This window comes from Pleuronectes platessa, chromosome 13, assembly GCF_947347685.1.
Source record: "Pleuronectes platessa chromosome 13, fPlePla1.1, whole genome shotgun sequence".
Classification (NCBI taxonomy): Eukaryota; Metazoa; Chordata; class Actinopteri; order Pleuronectiformes; family Pleuronectidae; genus Pleuronectes; species Pleuronectes platessa.
The window spans coordinates 15,548,987-15,575,004 of NC_070638.1; the positions used below are offsets into that span (position 1 = coordinate 15,548,987).

Here is a 26,018-nt window from a genome sequence, read left to right on the forward strand (position 1 = left end):
AGGAGGAAGAGGAGGGGGAGTGTTCACGTCTGTCTGAGGGGAAGGGAGGAGGAGCCCTGATTGGTCGACAGGAGACGCAAATAGAAAGATGCTTCAGTCAGCCTGTGTGCAGCGACATGTCTTTTATTCTCACATGCATTTAATATAACAACGAGTCAGGTTATAAAAAGTCTTCCTCTTCAGTTGCGTGTGAACTTGACTGAGTGTCTCTCAGGGCAGAGTGCGAGGTGTCCAGAGAGGGAGGGACAATCTGACTCAGGAGAAGGTTCCTCCCTCCATCTGATTTCCTGACCTGCACGATTCACATGCAGGAATGCAGGAATGCAGAAGTGTTTGTTTTTAATCTCAACAATTTCTTGAAACCGTTTTTATAAGAAACAAAGAACAAGACAGAACATGACGTCACTTACAGGTAAACATAGGTAGGACATAGCATAATGAATAGTAGTGGTAGTGGTAGTACAAATGATTACCATATCATAGTAAGTATTCTGTCAGACTTGAAAATATATACATGTACACCCAACAATATGAAGTTGTTATATTGTTGGGTGTATATGTATATATAATAACAAATATAAAATATTAATAATATGTTAATACTGTCATACAACCATCACTATATAATAAGAATATGAATAAGAAGTGGAAGAAGAAGAAGAAGAAGAAGAAGAAGAAGAAGAAGAAGAAGAAGAAGAAGAAGAAGAAGAAGAAGAAGAAGAAGAAGAAGAAGAAGAAGAAGAAAAGGAAGAAGAAACAAAAATACAGCTCCAGTCTTCAGTTTAGTTCATTATTCCATCTCTTCAGTATTGTTTCATCCTTCAGGAAGTTACAGTTGTAACATCTTTAAGGGGCTGATCCAGGGGCACTTAAACTAGTCACTTACAACAATGCTACTGATACGACATTTCAGATCAAAATAATTTAAAGTTCTAAGCTGTGCTTGAACAAGGAACAATGTTTTAAAAATATATTCGGCTTTGCTCACAGCTACAGAGCGAAAAGCAAGACAAGAAATGACTGTAAGTGTGCATGTTACTGATTCAGGAGTCAAGCTTGTATGTTGAACATATATTTAGCCTCTACCTGTAAGTTGTGGCCATGTTGTGGCCTCTCGCCTCTGCAGATGTTCCAGATGTCCCGAAACTTGTCAAATTTGTTCTTTGTGGTGTAACTCATAAATGTCAGGGTCAAGTAAAATATCATTGTCACAGTCAGCCAATGTGAGGTTACACCAAGTGCTTGTTTCTTCTATGAACAAGTTATATACAGTATTTGGGTTCCAAATATTGATCAAGAATCTTAGATTTTTTTTAGAGGTCGCACAGTCATCCAGATAAATATTCAATGAACACAGTTCAGGGTTCAGAGGGACCTCTTGACTTCTGAGAAAGTGTATTTAGCGTCGCAGTAGAAACAAATGTTTTGGGATTTTAAAAGCATTTCAGGAACTTTCATAAACCCTCTCCAGCTTTAGAAACCACCTCACCAGAAATCAGACGCAACAAATTTAACCAGAAATCCAGAGGATGCGAAACATTGACTTTCACTGGGGTCACCTCATTTCAACAACATCCTTCACCACAGCCCTGCTCTTTGATTCGCTCTGTGCAGGATCTGCTGCACAGCTCAATACACACAGCTAATCCTAATGTAAACTTCACAGTGGTCACACCCAGCGTCTACCTGCTGCACTTCTTCTCCTCCTGCAGACACTGTGGGTTTTTGTATACACAGTAATGAGTCCCATGGCTGTCCGTCCAAACATTAAAGACTCACTCACAGGAGACAATTTGTTTACATCCAGCAGAAACACCACAGCTAAATCATTTTATGACTTCATGGCCCAGCAGGTAATTAAATGCATTCAAGTAAAAATTAGTTTGGAGCTCAGGGAATTGAAACGCAGCCAGTTTTTTTATTTAACATCTTCAGATTATACTCCTTTTGAAATTAGGATGTCGTCTCGAGAGTTCAGCTCATGGGAAGCAAACAGCTTCTCCAGTGTGAAGAAGTGTTGAGATATCTACCGACTAACTCCACAAACATCTGTCCGTCTGTCCGTCTGTGGAACGCACACATCTGTCCAACCATTCATCTCATCAACTTCTCACCTGGCAAGTGCATTGTTAAAGGCCCAGGGAAGTAAAATACTGAGTTGAGTGCACCAGTTGAGTCAATATATATTGTATATACACAGCACATGTGAGAACAGTAGTTACGCAAATTATGTTTCATTTGATGAAAAACACAGACTGCAGATAAACCAGGTAGGATGAACACAAAGATGTCTCACTTCACTCTGCATCATAGACTCATGCACACAACGTCTGGTGCACAAACAATAAAAAAGGGGACAGTATATTGTAGAACTGTTTGAGGAGAACTCACTAATGATTACTGAAGTATCTCCAGAGCGTTGCTACAGGCCAAGATAAGAGCTCGTTCCAAACAGGGTGATAACTTCTGTTTTTTATCTGATGCATGTTAAACACAAAGCACTTGTTGACACATGGCTGACGATGATGCTGAAGTAAAGTTGTTTGTACTTTATACAGTTTAACGGGAAGTGTCCTCGGATGGCTCTCGCAAGCTGTTTCACCACAACACCTTCGCAACGCCATTGTAAAAAACCTTACTGAAGATAATATCGACCTGTGTGCAATCGCAGTTTGTCCACACTGCAGGTGGAACAACCCGCTGTAGTCGGTAAACACCAGCGTGAGCGGCCTACTGTTTTTGATTTATTAGACATACAGACTGTGACTTCAGCAGCCGTTCACATCTACGACCACGCATCACTGAACGGAAAATACATCCGACATTTCCTGCTCGATCTGATGTTTGTGTTGATGTGTATGGTCGCCATAGTAACCTAAAATTATTCAAATCAGATCTGAGTAAAGGAGCAGATGTTTCCGTGGTAAAAGGAGGAAACAGCTGAGCCACAGTGTGTCCTGATTCTGGGGCTGATGATCATATTTGACATAATATTCTCATGTCTTGTTAAAATTTTTGTGGCTAGTCTTCCACATGTGTGTGTGTGTGTGTGTGTGTGTGTGTGTGTGTGTGTGTGTGTATGCTACACCATCACTCTGAGTTTAGCTGTTTATTTTCTGGTGCCAGACTGCGTTGGTTGGGTGGACTTATCATCAAACAGGATGTGACATGCAGACCGAAGCGTTAGCCGCTGGAGCCCCTATTGTGCCACGCACTGATAGCCGACTGAAGCACATCCTCAGCGACAATACAACCAACCCTGAATGGATTAGACTCCTCTCATCAGGGGGCTTACGCTGCAGGAGCTGACGCTGGGAGAGGAGGGAAGCAGAAATGTACCCTCGCTTTTTTCAGTGAGAGCCAGGATGTCCAGTAAAATGAACAGGACTTGTTCTAACACTTTTGTTTTTAACAAATGATATTCTGACAGCGACAGGGATTTCCCCCCTGTTGCCAGTTAAACTGATAGATCATAGACTGTATATAAAATTGGACGACATGACAGCTCCCTACAAGTGAAACCAAAGCATCTCACTAGCCCCCCTTGTGGCTGGCTGGAGTACACCCTGCAGTATAAAACCCATCTCCTCCATGTTAGTGGATGGGACATGGGCCACACAAAAGTAAAGGGACACATCAACTACATTTTACTCAGAGAAGGTTTCTGTCATTATTGGAAGTTCTTATCCCACTTATGTTTGTTCAAGCCTGTTTTGTTTTAATTAGTTATTTGATGCTTTGAAAACCGGGAGAAACATCGTGATTGACAGCTGAGACTTACTCACGATTGGTCGAGCAAGTGCATTGGCGGGATCTCGCTGTGGTGACTCCATCTTCAATTGCTCCTCAGAGAGAAGTCCAAGATGACAGCGTTCGTATCTGGGGTATTTGTGTTTCATTTCTGTACTGTGGGAGGAAGTGGAGGAGTGTCTTCGAACTTCATGTACATTTATGGTTTAAACCAAAATGTAAATCTGTTCCTTTAAATTCATGAAAAGCCAATCATAAAATAGGGGGGGACAGAGAGTGGGCCAAGTAAACAAACGTTGATCTGCCATAAAAATGGTAGCTAGGATACCCTCTCCCACCGATGCTGTACAAAGGTTGAGTTGGATGAGGGAAAGGTCAGTGCCAGTGGGCTGCAGCTTGGTGATTGTGCTGGAGGAGGAGATAACAATGACCTTTCAACAATGGGGACCATTAATGGGTGTGTTCCATCAGGCTGAGTCGAAAAACAGTGGTGAAACATTACTGGGCCGGTGTCCCCCGCCATGTAAAGTCAGCTGAAAGACAGTTTGAACTGGTTGTGCTTAGGATGCTACTGCTACATCTCAGCATCTTCTCTGAAGGAAGACTTGGCTTCTGGATTGTGGAGCATCGTTTCAAAATGTAGCCGTGACCTGAATTAACTGAACACAGATATAGGTTTTTCCAGGGAGTGTGTGTCAAAAGTTATTGTTGGTCTTCCTGGGTGTGTGGGCGTCAGATAAGGGCTGCACAGCTCCATAGTTACTGGTACAGAAAGGAATTTGTCACTTTGGATGCTCTAAAGGAAGCTGTGAGGGGCATGGACGCAGATAACTTGCATTGTCCGTCAGTATGACTCCCTAAAAAAATACAAATAAGCTACTTCATCCAAAATAGATATGCATATCCTGGAAATGATTGCAGTAGATGCATAATTAGTGTCCATCCTTTCAAGTTACTTGGTGACAAAACAGGGAATCAAGTTTACACAGCATTATTAAGGCCATATTTAATCTCTCACGACATGTTGTTGTTGAGATTGTTACATTATTGTACAGTGCACGTGTTGCCCCATAGCTCTATGTGTGTGTGTGTGTGTGTGTGTGTGTGTGTGTGTGTGTGTGTGTGGTTAACATCTATGTTTGGTTTAACCATACAAACATTGGCCTAGTTACGAGTTACCAGTCAACTCTTCTAGCTTGTGCAAAACATGAACTTAATACTGAAGTCAAACTTGCTCACATGATTATTTATTCTTTGTTACAGTTCCTGGAAGGAGTTTTAAGGTCACTTACTTATAAGTTTAAAAATAACAAATACAAGAAAATGTCCTGAATTCCAAGTTATGCCTAAAGCAGTTATTTGACATTTTGGAGAAAATGTTTATTTGATCTGCAGCAGAAATACAGATGGGGAAAATGATATCGCTGTTATATCACTTGCTCAATGTCTCACTAACAGCCTGCAGTGCTTCTGGAAAGTCACTGCGGTGGAGGATGACTCCTGCTGTCGTCTGATGGTCGGGAGTCCTCCTGGAAACCTGTGGCCTCGGGTTCAGCTCTGAGTTGTACATTTTTAGTGATACTTAGGAGTTTTAATTTTAAATTCTGACTTTAGAGCGTGACTTCTTTTAGGACTGCAGAGTTTAGTGTCCTCCCAAATGTCCAAGTGAGTGCCCCTTGACTGAAACCTGATCAGTTATTAGCTCGGAAATATTACATATATATATATTTTTGTTTAGAGAATTATTTACTACTGGTGACCCTCCTCATTATTGAGGGGAAATGGATTAAACACAACAATAAGGGCTGCAGTTTGTTGCTAATACTCCTGTACAGGAAGATACAATGCAAACTGGTGTGGAGACATATCTCACTTATTAACATCCTTTCTGCAGTTTCATAGAGGAACTAGAGCGCAGCTACATGACACGCAACATACCGCTGACTGAACCACATCCTCTGCAATAATAAATCTACCATCTAGAAAGTCTGTGACAGAAAAAGAGAACAGAAAGACTGAGACTACGTGTGTGATGGATCTTCATGAAAAGACCAGAAAACAGAGCAGTCTTGACACACACACACATTCTTACTCTAACCATAGTTATGACTTGTGTAACCCTTAGCCATACTTAAACCTAAACTTAACCATAACCATAGATAATACTCGCCTAATCATAACCCCTAATCTAACCCTAACATTAAAGCATGTCTTCACATTATCATTTAATGATTTATGCTATGGGGACTTGCTTTTATATATATATATATTTAAACACACAAGTATTGTTGTGAAGTCTAATCTTAAGAACATAAACTGACAATAACACACTGACCATCCAATCCCCCCTCGTCAGCAGCAAGGCTCTAGAGAAGGGGAAAGTTTTAAAATGATGTGGGAAAGATACTCAATATTAATAGAACAGTTTAATATTTGTTTCACTATCACTTAATGTACTGACTAAAAAGAGCTGACGGGAGGAAAACTGAACTTCCCAGCAGACCAAACATTTCTTGTTATGTAATCATGTGAGAAGCAGAGCACCAAATCCAATTGAACCAGCTGGAGCCTGACCACCCCCCCTCCTCCTCTTCCTGATTCATATATTCCTCTCCTGGACAGGAAGCTGCCGGTTGCTCTGGTAACACGACCCCACAGCCACCAGCAGGATGGGAACATCCAAACGAATGTTATTGAAAACAAGGCCTCATGTTTCTCTGGAGAGTAAATACAAATCAGTGGTGGATGGAAAAAAAACATTAAACAATGAAGAGAAGGAGAAGTACTTATAAAAAAACACTTTATTCATTTAGCTTATTTAAAAGTGTGTACAAAATATATAAATATTGGGAAGAAAAAGACATGCAAAATGCAACTTCTACATTTATATGACATCACAGGAAATGATTTAGTTTTGAGGAATGTAAAGGAATGTAGCAACATTTATAGACACACAAGGATAAAAACAATGTAAACAGAGTTCCTCGGCCCTGACATCTCCATGGCAACACAGCACCATGCCTCCAGGACGAGTGATTGAGTCCAGAATAGTTTTTGTTGTTTCAACTTTTATCTTTTTATCTTGATACTGATTTGAAGTCAGTGGGTCTAAATGTACTGATGTTTTTGTGAACACCAATCGGTGTTTATTATGCAGCTACGAATATTTAACGTTATAGAAAAATATTTCAAAGGGGCAATAACAAACTTTATATGCTTCTTTAAGGCATTGGATCTCTTACAAATAGTTTTTTGGTGAGACACAGACTTTCAAAAGCAGATGTTTGAAAAAGGTCATAGAAATCCAGAGCTTGATCGATTGATTGATTGATTAACAGACTCTTATGAGAAAGGAGTGGTGTTTTTACGTGTGTGTGTGTGTGTGTGTGTGTGTGTGTGTGTGTGTGTGTGTGTGTGTGTGTCAGGTCGGTTATATCCCTGAGGAGCTCCATAACGAAGGGTCTTCCTGCTTGGCTAACGTCTGATTCACAAACCTCAGCATCCCAGTCAGTGAACTCATATCCACCTCCTCATCCGCCTCACCAACGAGCGTGCACACCGACTCCCTCCTCGACTCATCCGACCGCTCACTGTCTCCCTCCTGTAGAGAGGCAGCCTCCACTTCAGTGCTTCCACCGTCTGGTTTGTCCACCATGTATGTGAGGGGGTTGAAGGAGAGGTCGGAGGACACTGTGGCGTCCACGGTGCTGAGGCCCTGCCAGCTGTGGCTCTCTTCGCTCGGGAAGGGGGAGACAGAGGAGGAGGAGGAGGAGGCCTCCCACGGCTGCTTGCTCAACGCCTCCCTCAGTGTTGCCTTCAGGCTCAAGGGGAGATCCAGGGAAGAGTCAATGCTACTGCTCTGTAGCCAATCATGAGTTTCAGACAGGTGAGAGGCTGAGGTGGGCTGAAGGTATGTGTGAGCGGGGGGTGATGAGCAACTTTGCGTGTGTGTTGGGGAGCGGAGAGAAGTTGACTGAGAACGTGTAAGAGTAAGGGTTGTCTTCTCAGGGGGCGAGTGAGCCGAGGAGGAGCGTTCCTGTGATTGTGGGAATCTGTGCAGAGCTGGTACAGACAGTGTGTGATTGTAAAGGTTCTGTCTGTCGGCAGCTCGCTCCAAACTGGAGATCCTGGCTTGGAGACGGGTCACCTCAGATTCCTGCAGGGAGACGAGAAAATAAACGTTAGCTGAAAATAGCTGCTTTCAGACACGCTTTGAACTCTGAATATTTTCCTGACATTCTCTGGAGGGGCTGTCTGTAAGAATGTAAATGTCTCAGTGAGAGACTCTGGACTTCATCCGGAGTTTCTCCTGCCAAGGGGCTCTTGGTTAAAACTCTGGATAATGTCCGAAATGAGCCCAAGAGAGAAAACAGCCGGAAATCCTCCGCAAGATTCTGCAAGTGACACCCACATGTTTGGAAAACACGGCAGATGCAAAAAAAAAAAAAAGCGAAAGTCCTGCCTCCGCCTGCTCCGCCCCCCTCACCTGAAAGCTTTCTGTGTTGTTGTGAACGTGTCTGAGCGGAGAACCTCCTACTGCGCTGTTCATTTCTTAAAACGGCGTTTGATAACATACTAAAATACAATTTGATTATTTTTATTAACTTCTAAAAGGTGTACCTTGATGAGCATGGACTCATTGGAGGTCTCCACGGACTCCTCACAGGCCTGCAGCCGAGCCTGGAGCTGCGCAGCCTGGACTCTGGTCTGATTTAACTGCGTGCTGACCATCTCCAGCTGAGCACGGAGGTCGCTGTTCTGGGTTCTGCTCTGCTCGTACAGAATCCTGCTTTGCTCCATCAGGGCTTTGTTCTGAAGGAGCTGGCTCTGGCTCTGGTTCAACTGTGTTTGAAGACGGCTGGCTTGGTTCTGGGTTCGTTCCGACTCCGCCTTGGTCTGGTCCAGCAGAGCTTTGGTTTGGTCGAGCTGGGTCTGGCTCTGGTGAAGCTTAGCGGCGAGTTGCTCTTGGGAGGAGCGCAAGGTGGAGGACATCTGCTCTGACACTTTGAGGAGCTGACCTCGAGTCTGCTGCAGGGACTCCAGCTGAGGAGGGAGGGAGGGAAGAAAGACTGATGAGGCAAATTTGCTTTTCTACAGGCTGGCTTCGTCAAAACCAGGTTAAAACAACACCAGTTGAGTAATTCCCTGATGGAGCCAGGGGAGCAGGTTGCAGCAGGAAATTGAAGTAAAAAAATAAAAAATCACCATCAACCATATGAGGAGAAACTGAGAAATGACGTCAGAACAAGAGAAACTAAGGATGGACGAAATAAGGAACTCACACGGTGCTGTCGGTGTAGAAAGGGAAAAAGAGGAAATTGAATCAGACAAAAACAGATATGAGCGAAAAAGAGGGAAGAAAAGTGTTGAGCAAAGAGGCAGATTCATTGTCATTATCATATTGTCAGTGTGATGGTGTAAAAGCTCTGATGAACACTTAATCAGTCACACAGTGTCAGGAACAACCTGTGTGCAATAATCTGATACATAAATATTCCATCTACCTCATGTCTATAAAGTATCCTGTAACAATCTTTCTATATTTATTCTAGCATCTCTGCATCATTGCAATATTTCTCCATTTCATTGTTGTTGTTGTGTTTTATGTTCCTATATACATACTTTTGAATATACATTTACAGTATATTCATACTTGTACATTGTAGTTAATGTTTGCTTAACCTTGTTCTGCTTTGCTGTGGTTGCCTTTCTGTTTATTTGTCCATTTCTGTACTGCAGAGCAACGTAAATTGAGTCAACTTCCTCGTATGTGTGCGCGTACTTCGCCAATAAAGCTGATTCTGGTTCTGCTAACACAACCTTATCGCTGACGTCATAGATCTGATCGAAGGTTTAGCCAAGAGACAAGTCGCACAGAGCAGCTCTAAGTGTCAGTCTCTTCCAGACTACAACGTGACCATTGAGATGTCATAACAGATTCATTCAGTACATAACTTGGAGGACAAGCTCTGTATTAAGGCTGTCATAGTGGGGAAAACTTTTTACCAGGTAATAAACTTGTGACAACCACATGTTATTAATAACACTGGATGCTTAACAAGAACGTACAGGTGTTGGCTCAGTGTCTGCGCAGCGTTAACCGAGTGAGATCTGTCACGTTAGATTTGACCATCAGCAGGAAAACATTTCGGTCAGACTAAGTATTGATAACTGGGGATGTGGGCACTAACACTGATGTACAAAAATGAACCAAACAAGTTTTATGTCTACTGTAACAGACATGGCCAGTGAGCAAGTTACAGAATCGGTATGTACCTCCTTGCTGTGCTGCGCCCTCTCCAACTCCTGCTCCTGCTCTAAAGAGGCAACTGTGCTCTGCAGCCTGGCCTCCGCCTGAAGCCAGTGGGCCTCCTTCAGAGCCAGCTCCTCCTCCACCCCACACAGCCGGACCTCCTGCGCAAAATACAGACATATTCAGTGAAAAGAGAGTTGTGCATGCATTTTAACATGCCATACGTTCTCTAATTTCCCCTTATTAGCAAAAAAAAAACAATAAAATGTAGTAGTATCTTCAAATACATCATAATATTTCATAACAGACAACATTTCAAGATCAAATGTTCTTTTTTTGCGACAGGCGTCACCTCTGAGACAAAACGTAGACATTAGGTTAGTAGGTAACAATCAAGTGGAAAAAAACATGAATCATCGAGTATCACTTCTGTTATAATAAACCGTCAATATGAGGGATAACATTTCATGAACTTTCGCTTTACCCTCTCCTCGTTCTGCAGCTTGCTGGCGTCCAGTTCTCTGGTCAAAGAGTCACAGTGAAGTCGAGTTTCTTCAAGATCTTGTAGCAAAGTCTGAAGTTTCTGTTGACACACACGCAGCTGCTGGTCGAGCGCCTGGGAATCCTAACAACACACACACACACCATTTATTAATTCTAAAACCATTTCGGAACAAAATCTTTGTACCTCTCTGTGTTGGTTTGAAAAAGGTTATGACAACAGATGACTACATCAGTGCTATTAAGATATGAAGACCAAATAAATGCAACCATAAAGTGTGCAAACATTCTTAAGCCCTTTGTATCATCACGGATTAACTGACAGTGTTTGATCAGGGTTTCATATAAGGTCATCAGTTCTTATGTTCCAGCTGATAGTAACCAAAATGGTTTAAATTTTTGCATTCATTTAATTTTTGTTCGCAAATAAATCCCTATGACATTAAAAATGCTTATTTATTTGTTAAAAATCTGCATTATTTTGCAAATATGTTCATATGGTACATATTTATCGTATATACAGTGCCTTGCATAAGTATTCACCCCCCTTGGACTTTTTCCCATTATGTACTGTTACTAACTGGAATTCAAATAGACTTAAATAAACTTTTTCCTGTTTGATCAACAAAACATGCATAGTACTTTGGAGGTGCAAAATAAATTTTATTGTGACACAAACAATAATGAGAACAAAAAAGTTGACATCTGTTGGGTGCATAAGTATTCACCCCCCTGTGTCAATACTTGGTAGAACCCCCTTTCGCTGCAATTACAGCTGCAAGTCTTTTGGGGTATGTCTCTACCAGCTTTGCACATCTAGAGATGGAAAGGTTTGTCCATTCTTCTTGGCAAAAAAGATGAAGCTCAGTCAGATTGGATTGAGACCGTCTGTGAACCGCAATCTTCAAGTCTTGCCATAGATTCTCTATTGGATTGAGGTCTGGGCTTTGACTGGGCCATTTTAAGACATTAACATTCTTTAATCCAAACCATTCCTTTGTAGCTCTGGCTGTATGTTTAGGGTCATTGTCCTGCTGGAAGATGAACCTCCGCCCCAGTCTCAAGTCTTTTGCAGACTGCATCAGAATTTCTTCAAGGATTTCCCTGTATTTGGCTCCATCCATCTTTCCCTCTATTCTGACCAGTTTCCCTGTACCTGCTGAAGAGAAGCATCCCCACAGCATGATGCTACCACCACCATGTTTCACTGTTTTGGATGGTGTGCTCAGGGTGATGGGCAGTGTTGGGTTTTCGCCACACATAGCGTTTTGCATTGAGGCCAAAAAGTTCAATTTTGGTCTCATCTGACCAGAGCACCTTCTTCCACATGTTTGCTGTGTCTCCCACATGGCTTCTGGCAAACTCCAAACGGGATTTTTTATGGATCCCTTTCAACAATGGCTTTCTTCTTGCCACTCTTCCATAAAGGCCAGATTTGTGGAGTAGACGACTAATAGTTGTCCTGTGGACAGATTCTCCCACCTCAGCTGTGGATCTCTGCAACTCCTCCAGAGTAACCATGGGCCTCCTGGTTGCTTCTCTGATTAATTTTCTCCTTGTCCGACTCTTCAGTTTGGGTGGACGGCCTCCTCTTGGTAGGTTTGCGGTTGTGCCATATTCTTTCCATTTTCATATGATGGATTTTATGGTGCTCAGAGAGATGTTCAAAGCTCTGGATATTTTTTTATAACCTAACCCTGCTTCATATTTCTCCACAACTTTATCCCTGACCTGTTTGGTGAGCTCCTTGGTCTTCATGATGCTGTTTGTTCAGTAATGATCTCCAACAAACTCTGAGTCCGTCACAGAACAGGTGTATTTATACTGAGATTAAATTGCAGACAGGTGGACCCTATTTACTAATTATGTGACTTGCAAATGTGACTTGTGAATGCAATTGGTCGCACCAGATCTTTGTTAGGGGTTTCACAGTAAAGGGGGTGAATACATATGCACTCAACACTTTTCAGATTTTTATTTGTAAATAATTGTGAAATCCATGTAATATTTCCCCCCACTTCCACATGATGCACTATTTTGTGTTGGTCCATTACATAAACTCACGATGAAATAAATTTTAATCTGTGGTTATACCATGACAAAATGTAGAAAAGTCCAAAGGGGGTGAATACTTATGCAAGGCACTGTATATATATATTTATCCAAATTCTAAATAGTTTTTTCCCCACTTATTGCTCTTGTACTTTAGGCTCCTGCCTTTATCTTTGTACAGTCCTCACTTGCTTCATCTTTCACCCAATATTTATGTGTAATATGTTTGTTAAGCACTAAACAAGTAGATTCCTTGTAAGTTACTTGGGAATAAAAACGATTCTGAAACAGAATTAATTATGAACAATTTTACAGCTGTAATAATAACGCTGCTATCTGTAACTAGGGTGTAAACATTTATGACAGACCTCTGTGTTGTTGGTACGTTCTTCTCTGTGATTGTTCTCGACTGCACAGTTTAGAACAGCCCATAAAATAGCATTACAGATAATACAATAATAAAATAATATTGTTCCCTCCCTCTCTTGCTGTTCTCTGAGCTTCAAAAAAATTGTGGCGGTCAAACAAAAACATTGTCACAAGTATCTATTCAGGCTGACTTGTGTCTTAGTGACACGTCTTCTTCTCCTGACCTGTATGTTTCTGTCTGTGAGCTCCCTCTGTGCTTCTCTCAGCTCTCGCTCTCTGGCCTCGAGGCTCCTCTGCAGAGACTCCACCTTCCTCTCCAGCTCCTGCTTGTGCTCTCTGATCGCCACGTCCAGCTGACCCAGCTGAGCACATCGACAGCACGGCCGGGTTTTGAAAAAAAAGATTGTTTAAAAAGACACAGTGAGGATTAAAACAAATAAAAGAATAATAAAATATGTTTGCTTGCGTGAGAGTTGTACCAGCTGTGCTCTCTGTTGGAGCTCCCCCTGTCTCTCCTTCAGTGCATTGTCCATGTCTAAGACCTCATGCGTTCTCACTTCCAACTCCCTCTGGGTGTCACTGTGAAGCCACACAAACATACACACACGTATTTTAACAGTTTGCCAGAAATCTATATAATTAATATTTATGTAAACCAATCTGAAGAAACAGCACAGGGACCACTTGCAGAGTGTCAAAGAAACTGGGCCAAATAGAGGAATCGTGACTTCAGCACTTTCTGGAGGACTTTATTGTTTGAGAATTTGAATCAACCTTAATTTAGGACAGTGTTTAGATTTTGTAGCATTCAGGCCATGAACATGTGTGGAGTAGAACACCTTTCAGTGCCTTTTTTGTAGGGGGCTTGTGACTACAAACTAGATCACGACAGCTCTGATTGAAAGAGCCATGTTTCTTTAAAGAGTATTTCCTGTGTGAAGCATCTACATCTCTCGACCATGTGTTCATTATGCTCTGGAGGACAGTGACACCACGGAGAAACTGTAACAGGACTTGGTGGCCATGATTAATCAATGAAATTATGTCAAGTAAATTAAAAGCTCTCCGTGACGTGTACAGCGACTTGAGTGCTTGTTGTACCGTAGCTGCACATTGTGCTTCACAGTGTATGTGAGAAAAATGTACACAGATTTTTTATATTTCAGTGTCAGTTTCAAATAGAAAACTTTACATCACAAACCACAGCACGTATCAAAAATCCTTCACAGCAAATGACATGACACATGGCACAAGTTAGATCAAAAGACTTCACAATAATCAAAAGAAATTAACATCAAAACATCAAAACAGCAAAGGATTTCCTCAGTTTAAGTACAAAAATGTCATTGTATCATCTGACAAAGATGATATACAGTCACCAAAGTGTGAGTCTGTGATTGGGACACAGGAACAGTATCAGGCTCGCTGACACATGCATGATCAACACATGCATGATCAACACTGAGCCTGATACTCAGGCTCAGTGTTGATCATGCATGTGTCTTTCTGTGTTTTTGTGAGACAGAAAACCTTATAATTTGGAACACAGATGATTTGCCACAGCTCAGGATCTCATCTGTGCAGCAGCACGTGAACGTCCTCTCCGCGTCGGAGTCGTCCCTTGTCCCTTTTTGCCCCCCCGTGTGCAGAAAAATATTTCCCATGAGGGCATATCCTCACCTAAGCTGGACGGTCAGTTTCTCCACTGACGCCTGCCGCTCATCTGCAATGCTCTGTGTTATCTGCAGAATGTCCTTGAGTTTCAGTAGCTGCTCCAGCGTATCGGCCAGCTCCCCCCGCACCGCCTGCAGCTGCCCCTCCAGCATCCGGGCCCGCTGCACAGAGTTGAGCTGGTCTGCCTCGTATCGATGGAGCTTCTCCTCAAGATCGACAACTGCCATGGGAGAGAAGGAAGCAAGACTATGATAAGACTTAAAAGCAATGGATAAGTTGTAAATGTAAAAGAACTCTTGAGAATTTAAGGATAATTCAGTACAGGGAGGTTTCTGTTCTGATTGCAACTGTCTCTGCTCTGCAAAGACAAATATAAATAAATAACACTTAAACCTCCTACAATGTGCTGTTTTCAGAAAAAAACATGTCATACCCAGATCGTTCTTGCTGGCGAGTTTGTTCTTGGTCTGCAGCAGGCTCTCCTCCATGCGGCTGATCTGAAGCGTCTGGACGGTAACATCCTTCCTCAGACGCTGCAGCTCAGAGTCTTTAGACACCAAACTCCCTTGACACTTAACTTTCTCTGATGTTAAATGGCTACAAAGAGAAAAACAAATACAACCATATTCAGTAAAATTTTTATAAATCGAAAAAGCTTGTAAAAATCCAACGTGTAGGACGCATGCATTATGTAAAGCCCCGCACCGGTATTTCAGTCCAGGTTCGCACCTCAACGTGAGCCCTGCTCCCATCGTTGAACTTAAAAAGAAACACCTTTAACTATCCAAGATGCTAATCGAAGCCAAACAAAGAGCCTTTTGGCTGAACATTCACACAACTGGCATTCTTATTCCTCTGGAGCAGATAAGAACTTCACGAAGAAGAAGGTATCCAGCAGCTCTGCAGACTGAAATTACTCCAAGCCTCTCAGGATTGTCTCTGTCTCCAACAAGAGAAATCCTGGTTTATTTATACATATTCATGGGCAGGGGAGGGCTGCCTCATGCCTGGGGACAGATAGGCTGTGGTGTAATCATATGACTGACTGGCAGTGTTGATGCAGGTCCTGAAGGACAGTTAGAAAAACAAAAGCCTCATACAAATAGTAAGAAATAGCCACAACATGACATAATAGAAAACTGCACTTATTTTTACAACTTGGGGAAAGCTTTAAAGTAATCAAAAACAAAAAGCTGCACTGCAATGCAGGAAGTACTGTTTGAAATGTGATAATAGTTGGTCTGATTGGGTTAAAAGCCAAAAAGAATCATCTGACAGAAAATCTTCAGTAACAGTCACAGAAATCCAATTTCCATCACCCCTGATTTGTCGCTCAGAGTTCAAACTGAGCTGTGTGTGCAGGTGGCCTTACGTGACGGACTCAGACAGCTGAGTGTTCTGCTGGTTCATCAGCTGCAGGTCCTTCTCTCTCTCCTGGGCTTCCTGCTTTCTGGCCCTCGCCTCCTCCTGCAGAGAAGCCCGTGCTCGCTCCAGCTGCTGCTCCAGACTGGACACCTGCGCACACACACACACATTTGGATCAAACTATTTTTCCCATTAATGAAAAGAAACTGGATATAATTTCCTGCACGTGAATATAAAACCAAATCAAGGTGGAAAAATAAATCCACTCAAAACTATTTAATCCCTGGTGACCTTCAATTTTTCTTGACTGTTAAAAAGATCATGTAAAGTCGGAGGCTCCATCTAACTGTCCCCATGCAGCTCTACTCACTGAATGAGGATCATTGTGATCTGTTTGTTATGAGGGACAGAAAGTACAACCAGCAGCAAAATGCTCTGAGCTATTAATAAAATCACAAGCTCAAAAAGCTGTTTCCCTTAAGCAACACTACAGATTAACCATACATTTCTTTCTGTGACAGGGTGTAGCAGTAGTGTTGCAAATATGTGTGATTCATATTTTCCTGGTATTTTCACAAACAGAAAACCCTTGAGTTTACTATCAATGGTGAGAAAAGCAAAACCCATCCAGTGAGCGGCAGTAATCCGGATGGAGAAGCCTTGTTGAAGGAAGATGTGAAGGGGGGAATGGGCAGGTTAAAGCTGACTACGGTTACTCAGATAACCACCTCATTACAACTATGGTGAGCAGACAAGGAGCTACTCAAACACTTGAGTTGGATGGACTACAACAGCAAACGTCTAGTTCCACTTCTGTTCTGCCAGGTTCAGAGATCTGAGGCTGTAGTAAACTCCGGTTCACCAACACTGGACTGATAATAAATGTGATGGTCATATCAGACTTTGGCATTAATTGGATGAATATATGGTGCAAACCTGTCTCGTGTCAACAGCTCAGGCTGCTGTAAAGTTTTCTTGGTCACCACTGGTCCCATTAATACTGATCAACCATCGTCTAAATACCACAGCCTGTCTGAGAATTACTGCTGAACCGCTCTTCATGGCCACAGTTTAACATCCTCTAATGGATACATCCAACATTTCTTCCATGACAATGCACCATGTCATAGAGCAAGTTGACTGTTTTCATGAAAATTATAATGAGTTGAATCCAATAGATCACTTTTTCAGATGTGATATAAAAGGATATTTGTAGCAGCAAGAATCTTCAGCTGAGAAGTTGAATTTCTAAGAAAGATTGTCATCTTCCAAAACCCATGACGTGAAGAATTGATCTTAAGAGCAAAGGAAGTTGCTAGTAAAGTGGTTCATAGAAGTGTATTTTTCAAGATTTCATAATCCGACCTATTTGGCCTGAAAATAATGAATTATGTAGATTATAAAAGGGAGAGTGCTGCACAGCTGCTCGACGGGTCATACTGTGAGACAAACAGACACAGACTCTCCAAACCAAGACAGGAAAAGCAGGTATCTTCCCTGGAGCCGGGACCCTCAAGGGGCCTGGAGAGAGGCCCTGCAGCTCATATTAGCCCAACAGCCCCCTTAAATTCAAACAAGCTGCACCAAATTTCACATACTCATTGATATCACTTCCCTAAATGTGCCACACTCTCCTTAAGATTAAGATTAAGATACATTTATTTGTCCCAAACACATGCACAGACATGCACAGGCACACTCATGCAGGTAGGAAAATTTAACCTATGCTTTTAACCCATCTGGTGAAGGACACACAGAGCAGTGAGCGAACATGAGTGAGCGACACAGAGCAGTGAGCGACCATGTACAGCGCACGGGGAGCAGATGTTGGGGGAGTAAGGTGCCTTGCTCAGGGGCACTAGACAGGGTAGGGAAAATCCTCTTGGATTTTTGGACAGATCAATCCAGGTTCGTCTTTTTGTTGTTTCTCCGTGGAGTTGAACCAGAGACGAACCAGAGACCTTTTCTGCCCTTAGACCAAGTTTCTGCCACTAGTCCACCGCCTCTCCGATGATGTGTGATGTGGAGCTGCACCAAAATTTAAAGGGTACATGAGGTACCCATAACACATCCTAATGCCAAGTTTTGTTTTAATCTATTTACTTGTTTTTGTGTTATCTTGTTTACAAACAAACCAACCGACCAACAAACAGAGAGGGGGCTGAAAACACAATTTTCTTGGCGGAGGTTAAATACTCCAAATTACTCCAAAGATGTGCATTTTCAAGTTGCTCTGGCATTTGATAAGAGTTACGAGTCTCCTACTTGTCTCTGCAGCTGGCACTGGCTGTCCTCCAGGTCAGAGATGTGGGCGGTGCCCTCAGTCAACATGGTCTGCTGCTGCTGGAGAGAAAGCTGCAGCTGCAGGTTCTGCTCGCTGGATCTCTGACACTCCAGGCTGGTGCTGTGGAGCCGCTCCTGCAGAGACGACACCTGACGAGGGAGGAACAGGAGAGAATATTAGCCTTGCAAGACCAGTAGGCATTAACTGAATAATATTTCTTCATGAAAAGTTTGTAATTCAGTACCTTGTCGTTGCTCTTTTGCAGCTCATTCCCGTAGTTCATCTTTACGTTGTCCATCTTCTGCAGGTATGAGGCCAGTTCTTCTCTGCACGCTGACAGAGACGACTGTAGCTCACTCACCTGATGTAACAACACAAGTCATGGATGGTGGAATATTTGTTTTTGTAAAGGTCATATTAGGTCATTTCTGTTTGTCTATAGCAATCAGTTCTCACAAACCTCGGTGGAGGACTGAGCTGCGTGCTCTTTGAAACTTTGCAACAGCTCTTCATTGTTTCTGACTTCAACCTGCTTCTCCTGAAATCAAGATCAAGATCAAATTGTAGATGTGTGAAACAGCACAGTCTATACCTGGGATAACCGACAGACGCTGTACATATGGTGTCATTACTTGTGTAAGCTGTTCCACGGTGGTCTGCAGCGACAGAGCAGCTTTCTGAGCCTCGTCTCTTTCCCTCTGGCATAAACAAAGCTCCTGCTCCATTTCTAACAGGCGAGACTGAGCCTCTTCTACAGATAACTGGAACTGCAGGGGAGAGAAATTACTGTTACATAAAAGGAAAAAATATGAATCTTTATGTTTTGCTGCATTTTTTAGAGCAGGATCACGGTCAGTATTGTTTTAGCAGGTCAGAGCACAACTTCACATTAACTTTAAATCATATTTGATTCTATCAGAATTATATAGAATGTAATGAACTGAAGAGTAACCATGGTGGTGTGGCAGAAAGAAACTGTAGATCACCATTTCTATTCTGTGCTGTTGCTCCGTGCCTTGTTGAGACTGTGATCTTTTACACTTGTCCAAAGACTGTTGATACTCTCTTTGCTTTTTGGTCATCAGTGTCTGGTAGTGTTGGACAGAGTTGGTCTTCTCCTGTATTTAGATAAAGGAAGGTGAAAAAGAAAAGGCATGCCACAACAGTGTCAACTGATTTACACTGATATATATTCGTAATACACAAATACTCATGTCAGAAGAGGTGGTGAAGTGTGGCTAAATATACCATTTGTACTGGGAGACAAATTGAAAAGTTGATGTTTTCAGAAATTTTTCTAGATATGAACTCTGTCAAATTTCCAGACAATTGGGTCCGGACATTCTCTGGAGTTTTCCTTTCACGTACGAGGAAACACAGCAGGAGATTGTCTGAGTCAGAGATGTTCAGAACAACAGGAAAATCTCGAGAACATTCAGGTGAGTAATGCAGCCTGGGTACAGGATGCAAGAGGCAGGACATAAAATATAAATTCCGCAGTGAAAACACTAGCATTGTCCCTTATCACCAAAATATATTGAATCTCGTCCTCATTTCAAGTTGACATTTTCATCAATGTCTTCTTCATGTACAGTACATCTTTTTCATCGTGAGACATTTGTCTGCTTCCAGTTTCACATACATCAGGTGAGTGTGTGCATGTGTGTGTGTTGTACCAGTAGCTGATTCTCCAGTTCTGTGTTTTTCAGTGCAGCCTGACTGTAAGCTGAAGTTTTCTCCTGTAGCTGTTTCTCCAGCGCAGCCACACGGGCACATTTTCTCTTCAGCTGAGGTGAAACAGAGACAGAAGAATAAAAGGCTGCTGTGAACAACAACCTGGAAGAAACCAATGATTACCTCTCTCTTGGAAAAAATTAATGTTACCTCTTTCTCTGTGTCAGTGGCCTGGCTGACTTTGTCCAGCAGCTCTGTGTGGAGGCTCTGGTAGTGGGAGGCTCTCTGGGCCATGGAGCTCTGCAGGGAGGTGATCTCCTCCTGGGCTCTGCTCAGACGATCCTGCAGCCGCTCGACCAGGCCGCTCTGTTTAGTTCGCTCGAACTCTGACGACTGAATCACCCGCAACAGCTGCTGGTAACCTTCACCTGCAGGGGACGGAGAGACGGGGAAAGAATAATCAAAATAGAATTTAACTTTTTGGAAAGAAGATTTAGGAGACCTTGAACCTCTGATAACAGGCATATACACAGAGAAGCAGATCATTCGAAATATAAAGTACCACATTAAATCACAAAACAGGCTAGAGATACACTGATCTGCAGCTGCATTAAAACAAAGTATGTTTAATGTGCCTGATCGGTGATTAATACAAGATCTGCGTTACCTGGCTTTAACTTGAGCAGGTGTACAGCTCCTGAATAGTCCACTGGGGGCAACATGCAGGGCTTGGCACAAAGTGCTCCCACAACGCCCTGAAATTGAAAAAAGGACATTTGACAACAGTAAACACATCATCTGCTGCACGGAGTCAGTGATAAACATGTCCACTTTTTAAGGACAGTGAAAGTTGGGCAAAAAACAGGTTTGGGAAAACAAATATACTAATGTTTTAATAATTCATTGGGTCAAACGCAATAATAAAATCAGGTGACATGAGAACCCAGAAGACAATGTTAATGTGTCCAGCTATGTTTCTCCACCTCTCGTAGATGTAGCAGGGCGAGTGCAGCCTCCAGACTCGAGAGCTCGGCCTGCCTCTGCTGAGCCTCTCTGTGGCTCTGAGCCACCCGCTGCTCCTGGCTCTGGGTCAGAGCCCGCAGCTCTTGCAGCTCCCTGAGCAGAGAGGCCTGCTCCCTGCATCCCGCTGCCTGCTCTGCAAGCTGACGATCCAGGATTGAGGCGCGTCGTCTGGCCTCCTCCAGCTGAGTCAGGAGGTCTGAGCGCTCAACAGCCAAACACTTAGCCTCCCTCAACTCCTCCTTCAGCTGGCTGTTAAGCAGAACGTGAAGGATTGAATACGAAACTTTACACATGCAAACGTTTGAGAAAACAACGACAAAGTAACAACTATTCAAAACAATCGGTGTAGATGTTGTACCTGGTGGCTCGGCCCTGTTCTGCCTTTTCTCTCTGCAGCACAGCGCACTTCACCTCCACCTCTTCTTTCTCTCTGTCACACTCAATAAGGCTCTCTTTGAGTTTGCTCTCGCTCTCCATCACCTTCAAAAGATATTTTGATCATCAACATGCAACCAAAAAAACTTTAATTTAAACAAATATTTTACTAATTGAGCAGAAAGTTATTAATATTACAAAAATGTACCCTCTTAAGTTTAATGGAAATGGTGGCTTTGTATTCTTTGAAAGCTTCTTTGAGTTTCTCTGCATTTTCAAGTGCTTGGTTCCTTTGTTGCTCAGCTCTGTAACAGAATATACCGTTAGATCTACAGCAATAACTTCATCATAATGTGAAAGTAAAGAAAACATGATTACATTTCAGCACAAGGCCCAAGTCAAGTATCACACAGTGTTCATGCTGTACCCATGTAACTGTAATGACATGTAACCTGTACTGTATACTACAATAATAATAATAACAATAATAATAAATGTATTATTCTTTCATACATTTGATGCAGTTCAAATTGATTAACATTGAAATCAATAAGAACATGTTAGCAATAAAACAAAGACCTAGGGAAAAAAATACAAATTAAAAAGATAAAATTAATGAAAAGCAAGTTTGTAGAAATAGGTCTTAGGTTGTTTCTTGAAACTATCAACAGAAGAAGCTTGTCTGATGTGTGGTTGGAGTTTTCTGATAAACAGGCTGAGCCTTGTCCAAACCGATTATGGGGGGGGGGGGGGGGCCGATGCCACAATCGATAATAGAGTAAAAAAAAGTCGGATACAATCAACCTAGGATTCCTTGGAAATGCGTTCCGTAAGTATAACAGTTAATCCTGTACAAAAATATTTTGTACTAATTTGGCAATCAATCCTAACTGGTCATTATAAAACCTTTATGACAGAGAAATGTAATCTTTATATCTCACGCTTTATTATAAACCACTATAACCCCAATACATATACAAATGATAGATATTATAACCGATCATTTAACCGATCATTTAACCCTAACCCTAATCATTGTATTGGTAGAGCTCTAGTGTCTAATGTAACTGGATGAACTAGTATAGTGGCCATTCTAAAACTGCCTGTTTGGTATGGGCTGTTTGCTTGAACCGTGGTGATGCTGGTTGCAGCTTTCTTTCTGAAATTGTAAAAGTGATCAGCAGAAAATGAGCTGTGGAAAGTATCGGCTGCAGGACTCAGAACCCTGAGGCTGCACGACCACTGCTGCACAAAGTGCTGTTCACCGGTTTATTCAAAGTTTGGTCACGCTTGACTTGGTAGGCTTAACTGGAGAATCAGTTGTTGTTGCTGCTGTCATGATCAACAACGTCACATACTTTGATCAGTCCCAGCCGGAGCTGCTACAGAGCTCTGGTGATCTGTTTATTTAAAAGTTAAAAAAATATTAAATGTATTGCGTGTCCAGATTCGGCACGGCACTTCCTTGGACCCTCATTAATACAAATTCCAAGCATAAAGACAATAAGGTGAACGGTTTTCGATGTAGATAAAAGCATCACCGTTTTCCTAGCGCTGTCTTGTTGTCCAGTTCTTCTCTGAATGCACTCAGCTCCTCAGTGAGACCTGCCAACACAATGTCATTGTGTGCTGCTGCTTCCTGGCTACACTCCGCTCTCAGCTCTGCAGCTCTGGGGAACACAGACAAGGAGAAGTTGTTGGATTATTATGCCAGGTTCAACTACAGGTTAGTGTTATAGTTTTTTTAAATGACCAGGAGCAGAGGAGTTTTGTCTACAAAACAATATGCATAACTGCACGAACCCCATAGCACACTGCATGATATTGACATATATTCAATATCCAGTGGAAACCAGTGTTAATTTCGTTGACGAAAACGATGACGAAAAATATTCGTTAACGATCTTTTTTCCATGACGAAGACGAGACGGAGACGTAACGAAAACGATTCTTTGAAAATAAAAACTATGACTAAATCTGTTTTAACTTTCGTTGACGAGACGAGACGAGACGAAAATGTTGGTGGTTGACTAAGTCACAATAATTTATTTAAACATCATCTTATCAGGCCGTCATGAAGTGTCAGGAGCGGGCGAGTGAGTGTGTCTGAGTGTGTCTGTGTGTGTCTGTGTGCGCCCCAGACTAGACTAAAATGTAATTAGTTTTCGTCGACTAAAACTAGACTAAAACTAAGAAGGATAAAAATGACTAAATGTGACTAATGTGCATTTTCGTCAAAAGACTAAGACTAAATCAAAAATAGCTGCCAAAATTAACACTGGTGCAAACAGACAATTGTCACATAACTTTTACATAAACACAAACACCTGAAGATAAACATGTTCAGGTCGTGAGGTTACTTGAACTCTTTGACTTGTGCCTCCAGCTCTGCTTCAAGCTGACGGATCTGTCCACTCATGACTGCCACACTGCTTTCAGCACCAGCCCTGGAGCCTCTGAGGTGGAGCTGTAAAGGAAGCATGTGTTCAAAGTGGATTATTTTCATGTTACATGTAGGATTTAAATATTGAGTATTAGGCAACAGACCAATATCCTTATTGGTATTTAATTTTTGCAAAAAAAAAAATCTGTCTTTGCACAATAATAATGTGACATTTAACATTGTAGTTATCTATATCGAATCGATTGATGTGAAAATTTGTATTTTCGTCACTAAGCACAACAAAGAACACTAAGTTCGCTTTACTTATTCTGTAGCAGACAATTATGAAGCATAAGACACAATGTTCAAGAAGAACGCAACACTTTTACTCACACATATCAGCTGCATAGGGATGACTGTCATACCTGAGACCTGGAGGAGGTCAACTCATACTGCAGGGCATCGAAGTCACTGATGAGCTGCTCATCCATGGACAGGCAGGCGTTCTCCTGGCGCACACAGCCCACCTTCTTCCTCAAAGAAATGGACTCCATGTCTGCTGGCCTGATTCTGACAATAGCAGACTTGATAGAGGGAAGACAGAGGCGAGGATGAGAGGTGCGAGATTGTGATGAAGGATGTACAGCTTCTTTTTTTATTTAGCTTAGTATCCTGCATACAGGTTTTCTAAGGCAAGAAATGACTTTGTGGATTTCTAAGAGAATAATTTATGCATCTGAAATCAGGCATTTTAAGGGGACCGATATTTATGAGTGTGTGGAATTTGCGGCAGGTCTCCAAAAAATCTGGATCTTATGAATTTGAATGTGGTTTCATTCGGGTACTTTGCTTCTGGGAGATGGGACTTGTACCGCTTCCCTAGACATACACACATATACAGCAAGAGGTTTGAGACAGGATGATAGAGGGTTTACTTTTTTCACTCAGGTAGGCACACTCTCTTACCCTGGAGATGGAGGAAGGTGGGCTAAGACTGCAAGCAGTGGTATGTGCAGGGGAACATCAGGTATCTACTGCAGCTCTTATCAGGTCAGGCGATCGGGACTCTGCTGATCCTCATGGCCCTGGCTGATTGTAAAAGGAGCTAAAGAGGTGGAAATCGAGGAGAGGTGTTAAAGGGTCAGTGTGTAAAATTTTGTTGAAAGGGATCTATTGTCAGAAATTGAATACAAACTTATCGTAGTGATGTTTTCACGAGTCCGTTTCATCCAAATTGTACGAATTGTGGTTTTCTTTACCCTAGAATGGGCCCTTTCATATTTGAATACTTTATATTTACATCAGGAGAGGGTCCTCTCTACGGAAGCTGCCATGTTGTTTTTTTACAGAAGCCCAGACTGGACAAAGTAAAGCACCTTTTGAGTTTTTATGACAACTGAAGGATGTTCTCATGTTTTGGGGGGTGAGGGGGATTCGGCTGCAACATGAACCCTCACCACTATATGTCGCTACATTCTACACACGGAACCTTTAAATGCAGCAACATACTGTCATCACATGATGGCTGTAAGTTAAGTCTGTAGGATACATGGTACTTATGCTCTTTAGACTGTGCGCGTGTCATAGAGCTGACTTACCTCTCACACTTTAGTGCAAGTAGATTCCTCGGACTGAAGACATCTTGGCTCCTGAGCGTTGGACTACTGCTGAGTGCATGATGTCGCCCTCCAGCTAACCAACAACTCGTCCCCCCCGCCGAGGTTAGCTTTGAGACGCACGAGCAGCATTTTACAACATGTGTGACTCGCTGGAAAGTCAACAACAGGGACAACAAACTAATGAATGAACCGCTACGTCCAAGCCATCAGTGACTACAGCGGAGAGCAGCAGAGTTAGCTAGAACGGCTAGGCTAGCTATATGTAAACAAAGATGCTCGCTGCAGCAACAGGTGGCCAGCTACTTAACTTTATCTTTGGTTTGAGAGAAAACGCCGCACACGACACGACCAAAATAAATTGAAATAAATATAAGTTCCGTCGTCGCACAGCTATTCATGTTTATTTCCGTTGAAGTTAAACTACTCTGTTTGTAACTTCTAGCGATACAAATCTTTCCAAGCTACCGACAGAACGAGCCACAGCCATTTGTATTTAGTCTCCGCCCACATCTTAACAACGAGCTTCTTGATTGGATAAGGCGATTAATGCCGTGGCGTGATTGGTGGAGCGGGGTTGTCATTGACAGCGACCGCGAAGAAAGGCGCGTGCACCTCTGCTGTCATATGAGCGGTTTAATGTGAAGGAAGCTGTGATGAAGAAATATTAGCAACAAACAGCAAATTAAAACACGACAG

General features: G+C 42.3%; 1 protein-coding gene across 1 annotated transcript; it reads right to left on the reverse strand.

Annotated features, from left to right (window-relative positions):
• Positions 1 to 6,536: 6,536 nt before the first annotated feature.
• On the reverse strand, positions 6,537 to 25,816 carry ccdc18 (coiled-coil domain containing 18). Its single transcript, XM_053438846.1, has 25 exons — positions 25,302 to 25,816; positions 24,670 to 24,808; positions 24,129 to 24,287; positions 23,681 to 23,787; positions 22,862 to 22,990; positions 21,529 to 21,625; positions 21,304 to 21,425; positions 20,906 to 21,194; positions 20,590 to 20,677; positions 20,133 to 20,350; positions 19,925 to 20,035; positions 19,235 to 19,366; positions 18,881 to 19,015; positions 18,709 to 18,786; positions 18,493 to 18,609; positions 18,230 to 18,397; positions 15,972 to 16,114; positions 15,033 to 15,196; positions 14,606 to 14,819; positions 13,405 to 13,504; positions 13,150 to 13,287; positions 10,488 to 10,628; positions 10,027 to 10,164; positions 8,371 to 8,793; positions 6,537 to 7,906 (listed from the first exon to the last, which is right to left on the reverse strand). The coding sequence occupies exons 3-25, from the start codon at positions 24,255 to 24,257 to the stop codon at positions 7,181 to 7,183; spliced, it is 4,107 nt and encodes a 1,368-aa protein (XP_053294821.1). The 5' UTR covers positions 24,258 to 24,287; positions 24,670 to 24,808; positions 25,302 to 25,816; the 3' UTR covers positions 6,537 to 7,180.
• Positions 25,817 to 26,018: the final 202 nt, after the last annotated feature.